This window comes from Seriola lalandi, unplaced genomic scaffold (genome assembly GCF_002814215.2).
Source record: "Seriola lalandi dorsalis isolate HSWRI2012SDOR001 ecotype SW California unplaced genomic scaffold, Sedor1 jcf7180002054672, whole genome shotgun sequence".
NCBI classification, from domain to species: Eukaryota; Metazoa; Chordata; class Actinopteri; order Carangiformes; family Carangidae; genus Seriola; species Seriola lalandi.
The window spans coordinates 230,192-240,637 of NW_019525225.1; the positions used below are offsets into that span (position 1 = coordinate 230,192).

The following is a 10,446-nucleotide window of genomic DNA, read 5'->3' on the forward strand; positions in this document are numbered from 1 at the left end:
TCCTGATAATATTATCCAAAGAAAATGCAGTGTTGCTATTTTTACATAAATTGCTCCACAGTGTTTTTTCTGACCGGCCGCCTCAGCGGGGTCCTCTTCGGTGTTGACGTTACTAGCGCCAGCTGTCAGTGGAAGCTAGCTACAATGCTATCTTTCCTTTAATTTTTTTTAATGAATTTATATATTTTCCAGACTTTATTGTATTTATCGCCAGAATTAGGTTTAAACTAAGCTTAGATGAGAAGATGTGCAGATATTTTATTCGCATTTCCTAGTGTGATTTTGTTGAACTGTGCTCAGCACTGCGGTAGCTGTAGCTTGTTGTTAGCTTGTTGTTAGCTGCGCACAGATCTGCTGCATACAGCTCCTCGTTTGGAAGTCATTGTTCACAGGCGGAAAAGTTGTATCGTAAAGGACTGGAAAGATCATGCAGCTTTATTACGGAGCTAATCATTTACTGCGAATATTAATTGTTTTAAATGATGCTTTCAGTGTATTATGAATGAATCAGTGACGCCAGATCAACAAAGTACTTAAGAGTTAAAGTCACCCGAATGCATTTTGTCTTGAATTACTTTATCTGTTGTGTTGTAAAAAGTCTATTTACCAAGTGCGTGGTATAATAAGTATTCATTGTCAAAGAGGCTAGCGTTTGTTTATATCAACAAACATGGATAAAAAGTCTTTTGACATTGTTTTGGATGAGATAAGAAAGGTGAAAATACTCTTATCCTAAATTGTCTATCCGATTTATGAGTTGAAATCCTTTCATCCCCAGGGTTTGCTAATTCTCCATCCTGTGTTTCAGTGCGTCCTTACTGATCAGCGCATCAAAGCCATAGAGCAGGTGCATGGATATTTCTCCAGTGAGCAGGTAACTGCCCAAACGGCAACACTGTCATCTAATGTTCAACTGTATTTTTATCACACTAGATAGACAGGGTTCCCACAAAAATCTGTCAAACAATTCACAATTTTTGCATGACATATAGTGCTTAAACGGATATGTAATAAATAGATAAATAAATAGTCCCAAAATTAGACAATATTAGATAATGTTATTGTTGTTAATTTACCTCATAACCAATGCTGCTTGGCAGATTTCAAAATATTATTCTTAAGTGAATTGAAACCATGGGTTTTGATGTTTAAGCGTGCCTGTGTAAATTAATATAATTACTAAAACCTTGTTGTTGTTTGATGTAATGTACACTGAGGATAAATGTGTATTTACAATTGTTTTCATGCTAGTTACAACCTAACAGAGGTAAAACTCACATAGTGTTGGAATATCATTTTAATCCATATCAGTACTCTCTTATATTTAATACTGCTTCTATACTAGAGCAGTGCAGCGCTAGTGTAATTGTAAGTTGTAATACTGTCTTGTTCTTTGCAGGTGATGGAAATACTGAAGTATTTTTCATGGGCAGACCCGCAGATTAAAGCAGTGAAAGCCCTGCAGCATGTAAGTAACAGGTGTTTTAAGTCACCAGGGTACCAAATGGTTTGCATTAGTATTTTATTGTAATATTTTTGCCCATTTATATTATGCTAACAATAGAAATAGTAGGAGTGAAATTGGTAAAGCAAAATACATCATTGTGTGTGGTATTGTGACTGGTACATTTCAAGTGTTAGTTGAACATGTTTCTCATTCTTTTGCCTTTAGAAAATGGTTGCAATCCCTACAACCAAAGTTGCAAATATCCTGAATTGCTTCACCTTCTCAAAGGACAGACTGATTGTTCTGGAACTGATAGCTTTGTGAGTACATTTAAAAAATAAAAAAAATAGTTGTAGTATCAGCCTGTTTGATTTATTCAGTAGTGAGTTGGACTAAATGGTTACTTGAGAAATGTTGGGTCTTTCTTCCCATACAGGAACATTTCAGATGCTCAAAATTACCGTCCTGTGGAGGACCTGTTTCGCATACACTTGTCAGAAAAGAAGCGAGCTCGCAGGATACTGGAGCAAGTAAGTTCACCTTTCCAGATTCATTCATTCCATTATGTTTTTTTGTGTCCTAGGTAGGTTAGCATGGAAGGCTCATTTGCTAATCTCATGTGTATGTCTTGGTATCAAAATACCTTGTGGAGTTCCTTTGATAACCATAAGGTCACACAAACAAACAATTGATTCCATGGAAAAAAACAAAGACACTATAATACAAACTAAAATTAAACTCTTAAATGAGCAGTGTGTCTGTTTGAATGAATGACCTTTGACATCCCTAATAATTGTAATATTTTTATTGTTGTACACATGATTCCTAAAATAATTCTACTTTTGTTTCATTAGGTATGTAAGGTTGGCTGCAAGGCTCCTGTAGCCATGATCTCCTCCTGTGGTATGATACCAGGGAATCCATACCCTAAAGGCAGACCCAGCCTGGTCACTGGCACATTCCCTGTAAGTATGTGCATGGCTCTATGCTGAGCTTTGCTGAAAGTGTCCCTGTCAGGGGGAAAAGGATTTTACATACGTTTGCTACAAGCTCACCACCACTACGTGACAACAGAAATGAGAATGTAAATTTTATTATGTCTGTGATATGTAGGTCCATATAGTTTAACCTGTCCTACCTCCTTGACTCAGCACATTAGAGAACAGAACAAAGTTCAGCATCTGTCTCACCTCCAGCACTGTCTGTAGACAAAATACAAAAGAAGACTGACAGGGAAAATCATAATGAAATGTTGATGTACTACTTTGAAACTGTATACCAATGTTTTTGTTTTTCTTGGTAATTTACAAATTTATGTTAAGAAAAAAAAAAGTTTTTTACATAACATGTGCAGCCTGACCATTGCAAAAAATGTATTTTGTTCACAATCACAGGGAATCCCTGCGGTAAAAAAAGAAGGAGAGAAGAAAGACGATACCTCTAACAGTATGGAGGGGAAAGGAATTGCTTCTCGGATTATTGGACCATTCAAACCTGTAAGAATTAACAAGGGAATTTCTGACGGGGATGATATAATAGAGGCCTCACATGACTGTTTATATTACTTAGACATGATAAGACCTCAACCTAAATGTTGAGCCTTGTGATGTAAGATAATCATAGACCAGGGTGAGTGTGCCAAGTGGACTTGAGTAAAGGCTTTAAGATAGATGGTGTAAATTGTGTAATGGAAACACACACAGAAACAAATATGTGAGTAATATACTATGAAGAAGAACACATTAATGGCCACCCTTCACATCTGCATATAAAACATGGGAAGTGGCTTTGCACACTATACTCCAGCATTTCCTATGTTATGAAAGATGTTTGATTTTTGGTATTCATTAAAATCTTCCATAAATGTTCACTTGGAATATGGCAACAGTCTGATATTTGTTGGCTTTTAGATAACCTTACACAGCCACGGTTTGACATGCCATATTTTTCTTTTTGGTTTAATCCTCAATGTAATCAATGTGTTAGTTGCCTTATGTCACCTTTGAAAATTTGCACATACAATTAGGGAAAATCAGAGATCCTAAATCCTTTCAGTTTTGTGTTTTCAGTTTTGAAGATCCCACCCAGAAATTTAAGAACTTCTTTATGTGAATCTCCTTTAAATAGTAAAAATGTCTACCATTTTGGAAATGTCTAAACTGCTGCCTTTATAGTGTAGACATTGATTAGTTAGTGATACACTTAGAGAAACATTACATTTTATAATTGGACAGAACTGGCTGATCATGAAATTGAGTGTTCTATATCTGTTGTCTTCCTTTTTAGTTTCCTTCAACCTACAACCCTCATCGGCCTGTGCCCTACCCTATACCACCATGCCGACCCCATGCTACCATCGCACCAAGTAAGAAATAACCCTCTTACACACATATCCCTGCCTTTTCCCTGCTCTGTGCAGTAATCGAAGACTGTTTACAACTAATCAATAATAAAAAAAAAAAAACGGATATAAAAGATACTGAGCTCTAAGCTGACTGAGGAATTAGTAATGCTGCTTTGAGTGGCTCTAAGTTATAGTTAGGCTTGTTTTATTACTGCCATCTGGGATTGGTTGAAGTATAGGTGGTAGTAGGTTGAGTTGTGTGTGATTCTTAAATTTATGTGTGTATCTGCATGAGTGTGTGGTGGACACTGTTAATATTTGCAACTGCTACTCAGGTGCGTACAACAACGCAGGCCTTGTTTCTGTGGGAGGGGTTATAACAGCCAGCGTGCCCCCTCCCCCCTACAACTCCACCCACAAAGTAGCAGGTATGATTCGATGGAAAGCGAGTGTGTGCGCGCTTGTGACAGCAAATAGGCAATCCCTGAAGCTTGCTGCCTAACTTCCTGGCATGCTGCTTACCTGCGCTTCTCCAGTTTCCTGCCTTTATCAGGTGAAGAATGCGCTTCTCACTTCTGTTCACTGTTCACTGAGTGACCAGAAAAATACAGCCCCCTGTACATTTTAATGCAGTCCACTACAACAGCTGTGTATTGGATTCAAGTTAAAACTTTTCATGTAGAGCTCGTAGAGAGATGTTGATTCAGTTTTATGGTAATTTTTGATGGGGTGTTGGATTAGACTGGATTATATCCAATGCACCTGCTTTTCTGTTACATTTAATACATATTCTTTCTCCTGCATATTTGTAGATGAGGTGGGACAATAAGGAAATTATATCTAAATGCCATTCATTAGAACATAAAAACAAATTACAGCCTCAAGCAGTGCCATAGAGTGGAGTCAACAGACAAAGTCTAAAATAGCAGACTCAACAAAAACGAAACAGTATTTTTTGCAACGCTGTTGTATTGTATTGCTTTACATCTTGCAGAAATTTCTCTTTTCTGGTCAGTCAGTGCAGAAGTATGTTTTGGTGATTTGTGAGGACAGGTCTTTGGGTGCCTGGACTGGGAATAACTTCAAACTAATGTCATTAATCTTTTTCTTTCTGGAATCATGCTGTGGGCTGACATTTAACATGCATTGCTTGGGACAACTTATTTTTTGAAGGCAAGGTCTTATCAGTTTTCACAATTGAAATACATCTTTTAGGGCCTTTGGGGACATTTCTGGTCATAAGCACAAAGATGACTTGAGTTTTATTAAATTGAGAAAATGTCCAGATCATAACAGTGTGAGATGTGGTGAAAGTTAATTTGAAGTTACCAAACATTTCCCCAAAGGTAAAAAGAAGACATATTCCAATCTTGAAAATTGTTGGAATATCCATGTAATAAACTGCACGCAGGGATGCTCTCTGGCTATTCCTCTTTGCTCTGTTTCCTCTCTCATTTTTTATATATTTGAGTGGATTGCTTCTTCTACAATAGTTTGTTGGGCTTTAACCTATTCTGTGTACGTCCTGGAATGAAATTTCCTTTTTAACAATAACACTATTGATCAGAAAGACACAGAAGTATATCATTTAATGTACCTATTTTGTTTTTATTTAAATGTATTTAAGTTTTTTTCTTTTTCTTAGTTGATTCTAATATCATGTCAGATAACAGTAGTCTTTTTTTTTTTTTTTATTTTGTAACTTTTCTTACCAACTTTTCTTACCAACAACTCCTTCTGCTTCCAGGTTACGCCAAACCAGGAAATCCCCAGAACACCACACCTGGAGTCAACAGTGGGCCCCTCCTCATTCCTCATGGGTCCACGCCGTCTACCCCTGTCCCACCCCAGGCCTCTCCCTCTCAGCCGCCTCCCACAACTCCCATCACACCAGTTTTCCCTGGCATGGTGCCCTCTCACAACCCTAATGCCCCCTCTCCCTCCCCTGCTCCATCCCCATCTGTCATCAAAGCAGGACCACACACCCCCAGTGGTCATGCAACACCTACACCCTCATCTGTCATTAAAGCCCACACCCCTTCAGGCACCCCTTGTGGAACTCCTGTCCCTGGTAGTGGGGGCTTCTCCTCTTCGCCCTTCCATGTCGTTTCCCGACCAGGTACCCCCGCTACCTCCCGCGGTGGCCCAGACCTCCTGTCTCAGACGAACTCCATGGGCTCAACTCAGCAGAAAATGTTTTCCCAGTCCACAGACCACCAGTCAGGACCCACTTTCCCTGGCATACACCCACAAGCAGGTAACCCCTCTGGATCAGTGATACGAAGTTACACCCCCTCTGGACCACAGTCTCTCACCCCTGGATCATCCACCCCAGGAATTCCAAGCTGTTCCACCCCAGGCCCCAGTCCCAAACCCTCTCCGGCTCACTCTGCACAGGCTCAGGCTGCCATTGCTGCAGCAGGAGTCCTGAACAGGCACACTGGGGGTAGCAGCAGTGGCAGTAACAGCCCTGTGCACTCTGCTTTCAAGGGTACCTCTCGTTCTGGCACACCGTCTGTTAGCTCTCTGGTCGTCCAAGGTTCTGCGCAGGCTGCCCTGGCACGTTCCTTGGGTCTGTCACACCCCTCAGGTTCCCCTCAAGTCTCTCTCCCTAGTCCTGTTGCTATCACTGGCCTCCAAGCTCTGTCCTCTAGCCCAGCTCCCTCTCATTATCCCGGCCTGTCCCCTTTCCCTTCCCTTTCTTCCTCTCTCCCTCCTTCCTCCATCCCTTCATCAATGCCCGCGATGCCTCCCACTAGCAACATTTCTAACCACCCACCAACCTCCATCTACCCAGGCCTGGTTACCAACGCTGGCCCCAGTGCAGCCTCCCCTTTCGGCCTAGGTCTCACTTCTGCCCCTTCTATATTCCCAGGCCTTCCGCCTGGCCCTAGCGCCGCTGCCTTCCCAGGACTGGGTGTGTCAGGGGGGCACGGTGCTGGGAGCCCTGTATTGTCTTCATTCATGGGACTGCCAGGTGCCACTCCATCCTCGGTAGCATCAGTAGCGCCACTGCAGGCGGCGGCAGCAGCAGCGGCAGCAGCAGCAGCGGGGGTTCCATCATCATCACCAGTTTTACCAGGCTTTGCATCTGCCTTCAGCTCCAATTTCCAGCCTGGGTATGTCAGACAAGTTTGATGGGCAATTACAGAGAGCTTTGAAATTTTTAATGTCTAGTATACAGAGACCACCTCATATGAATAATTTAAAATAATCCTAATGATTTAGTATTGATTTTATACTGATATTTAATTTAATTTCAGACCATAGCAGCAGCAGACTTTGAATGGAGATCCTTGTCTGCCAATTGTATTAGCTGTTACAGAAGGCTTATACTGCCACTCCATCTTTAATGATGCTAGATCACAATAGTTAATAGTTATAACAGGCTCTGAGTTAAAGGTCTCTCCAATGCAGTTATAGTGTGGAGTAAATGGTGTGTTTACCTTCACCAGTCTCTAGTCTGCAGTCCCTATCAGTCATTTAATTATTCATTCATTAGGAAGAATACGTAGGAACACCGCATATTTTTTCAGCACTAACACAGAACGGACAGCTAGGTGAACCATGAGGAGATATTCACTGAATTTGACAAAAAGTGTGTTAGATTACAATTGCTTACTATCTACCTGTAATTAGAACACGTGGCATTGGTTTCCAATTGCGTGTAAATGGTTGATAAATAGGGTATCATAAATCATGTTAAGTGAGTTTCCACTTTGGGTTGTGTTTGATGAGTGGAAACACTGCACTTGCAAGGTGCAAAGTCCACTTGCACTCCTACTCTGTGGTGTGTGGTTTAGAGTTTGATTTATGTTGTCTTGAAGAGTTCTTTCCTGCTCTGCTCGGTGATTACTGCCAGTCATATATTAAGCATGATATCTTGTTGTACGTGTTGTAAGCACAAGCCTCACCTTTTGTTGATATTTCATGCACTCAAGAGACAAGTGGAAGAGCTATTTATTGAACCAGCAATTAATAGTTTTAAATGTTTATACACAGGGAGTGCCATATAGCATAGTAAAGTCTAAGTAAATAAACAGATAAACACATGCACACATGACATACCAACAATATACCACCTATATACAACCACTGTTATAAGATGTAAGAAGAGGTATCCACTCTCATACATCCATTTTTATGTTCTTATGAAGTAAACACAAATTATTTACTTATTTTTGGAGGAATTTTATGCCTTTCTTAGATACTGACAGTGGAGACAGACAGGAAATGCAGGAGAGAGTAATTTCTGACATGCAGCAAATGATCTGGTGCAGGAAATGGTGTGTGTGTGGTATGCCCCTAACCATTCAGACAGTAAACACAAATATTAATGGACTATACTCAAACCATTTACAGAGACTTAAAGGAATAGTTTGACATTTTGGGGAAATGCTCTTATTCACTTTCTAGCAGAGAGTAAGATGAGAGCAGTTACTACCTGGAGTCACTGCTGGTTGCCTGGTAACTCTTCAGACAATGTCTAGCACATTACCCTCCATGCAACATCAAAATGTTGTCTGTACATGAGATATATAACATGTTAATTATTTAGGTTTAGAGGTGCTGGTATGCTAAGCTAACAAGGAGCTTGCAAGACATTTCCCAAAAATGTTTAACTATTTTTTTTTTTTTTTTTTTTAAGTTTTATAGTCTGACAGTAATTATGTGTGTGTTCCAGATTGAGCAGTGGACTCCAGCCCCCAGGAAGCAGTGGGTTCCCCGGCTTGCTGTCCTTCCCTGGGGTACCAGGCTTCTCTCCGTCTGCCTCCCCTGCTACCCTTGGTGGCCTCCACAACCCAACCATGCAGTCTGCCCTGCTGCAGGTAGACACACACACACGCACACACACACACACACACACACATTACTCGGGGTGGGAACAAGTATTTGAATGTCAGTTTGATAAAGCCTCACTGCTACAAAAACACTACCTTTCTTTGTCTTGTTCCAGGCTCATCCCACATCTGCTTTAGAGAGCTTTCCTCAACAGTTGCCCAACAGTTTCACCAACTACCCTCCAGGCCCAGGAAACACCTTCCCCCTCCAACCAGGCCTGCACCCTCAGTTGGGTTGGCAATAAAATCCACGGTTCACTTTGAAACGTTGAGTAGACTTACATGTTAACCCCTGTCATACACCCTGCCCTGTTTAATGTTTTGGCCTTGAACCCTACAGAGCACAGGTCAGCAGATATATGTTTCAATATTGTGTACGTTACACCCAGAATGACTCACTATAACGAGGAACACTACCATTGAAAGTTGTGGAGATAGTGCATGGGGGAGAAGGCATATTTCCTATATTATTAATAGTGAACAGTTGTAAATATCAGTTGTCAAAGTTGTTTTAGGTTTTACAAATAGACTGTGACCGGGTTTTAATGTTAGCTGGAATTTGTTGTTTTTAATGAAGATTATCAACATTTATTAGTGAATAATGAATTATAGAAAAATTGAAAAAATGTACATGATATCATGTAATGACTTGACATTATCCTCATGTAGTATCTCATGTCCAATCTCAGTAGAAAGAACATGCTTATGATACTGATTGAGTGTCCTGAATTGAATATTGTATTATGACATGAACTTTAACGTTGACATATGGTATATTGAGTCACATTTTGAAGTGAGTACACCATGAATATTTTAAATCCTTGTTCTGTGTCAAGGTTGGGGGTGTTGTATACAAAACTTGCATTTGGCAGCTCCGCTCATGCTTGTGTTATTTTTAGTAAACACTCACTTGTGGCTGTCAGCAGTTTACTGTGATTCCCATTTTGTATGTTTACAAATTTCTTTTGACAGATGCGACAGTGCTAGTAATGCTTTTACAGTATTTGACCAGACACACTGTATACAGATATTTCTGAGGACAATATGACTGTATTCTGCAGTAATGCTTTGCAATGTAGTAAAAACTGTAATTTTTCTTCATTTACTGTACACCTCAGTTAGTACTCTGACTCTGAGACAGTTACTTTATTGTTTGAGAGTAATAGACTCTTGACTTTTGTTTGTTACACTGTGTTGTTTTTGTTTGTTTTCCCTTTTTTGTATTTGCACCTGTTCTATTATTTTGTCAGTAAACTGCTGCTTGCTGTAGCTGACGCTGTCTCTCTCTCTTCTATGTAGTGCCATGACTATCCAACAGGCCTCTTGAGTAATACTCCTGAAAGTGGACAAAATAATGAAATAATGAAAACACAACTTACTCACAATTACAAAAACAGCAAGACACACAGATCGTAGAATAGAGGCCAGACTGTTAAATTTCTGTTACGACTATCTCCTGTTATGTGACTTTTCACAAAATATGCCAAGATCAAAAGAGGTCGAACAGTCGGATAAACTACATGTGCTCTGGTTAAAAAAAAAAAGCATCTTCACTGATATGTATACAGTAAACAACAAGACTGTGTTCACCCCTGTTCACTAAAACGTTAAATGTTTCAAAGTTGTTCCATCTTACAATAATTGTACTATTTGGAAGTTGAAGTGTAGGGTATTTAATCTCATGTGTAATTGATAACAAACAGGTTAGATACACTACAATGAAAATATGGACCCTGATATACAACCTCACTGAAACAACAGTCAGATTGCATGTGATCATTGCAACAAATGTGATTACACCAGTTATAAAATAA

The 10,446-nt window shown here is 40.0% G+C and overlaps 1 protein-coding gene across 2 annotated transcripts; it reads left to right on the forward strand.

Moving 5' to 3' along the window:
* The first annotated feature begins 101 nt into the window (after positions 1-101).
* Positions 102-9,906, forward strand: proser1 (proline and serine rich 1). 2 transcript variants are annotated; one of them, XM_023421445.2, is made up of 12 exons: positions 102-715; positions 809-874; positions 1,400-1,468; positions 1,673-1,767; positions 1,884-1,977; positions 2,302-2,412; positions 2,842-2,943; positions 3,734-3,812; positions 4,127-4,219; positions 5,539-6,910; positions 8,476-8,620; positions 8,749-9,906. In XM_023421445.2, the coding sequence occupies exons 1-12, from the start codon at positions 671-673 to the stop codon at positions 8,875-8,877; spliced, it is 2,400 nt and encodes a 799-aa protein (XP_023277213.1). In that variant the 5' UTR covers positions 102-670; the 3' UTR covers positions 8,878-9,906. The 2 variants fall into 2 exon arrangements, with proteins under 2 accessions (XP_023277213.1, XP_023277214.1); XM_023421446.2 differs by lacking the exon at positions 4,127-4,219.
* The last annotated feature ends 540 nt before the right edge of the window (positions 9,907-10,446 follow it).

Excerpts from the sequence above, each read along its gene's own strand:
- proser1 (XM_023421445.2), top strand. The coding sequence starts at position 671 with ATGGATAAAAAGTCTTTTGACATTGTTTTGGATGAGATAAGAAAG. Across the intron at positions 716-808 it reads TTTTGGATGAGATAAGAAAG|TGCGTCCTTACTGATCAGCG; the intron begins GTGAAAATACTC and ends CCTGTGTTTCAG. Across the intron at positions 1,469-1,672 it reads CAGTGAAAGCCCTGCAGCAT|AAAATGGTTGCAATCCCTAC; the intron begins GTAAGTAACAGG and ends TTTTGCCTTTAG.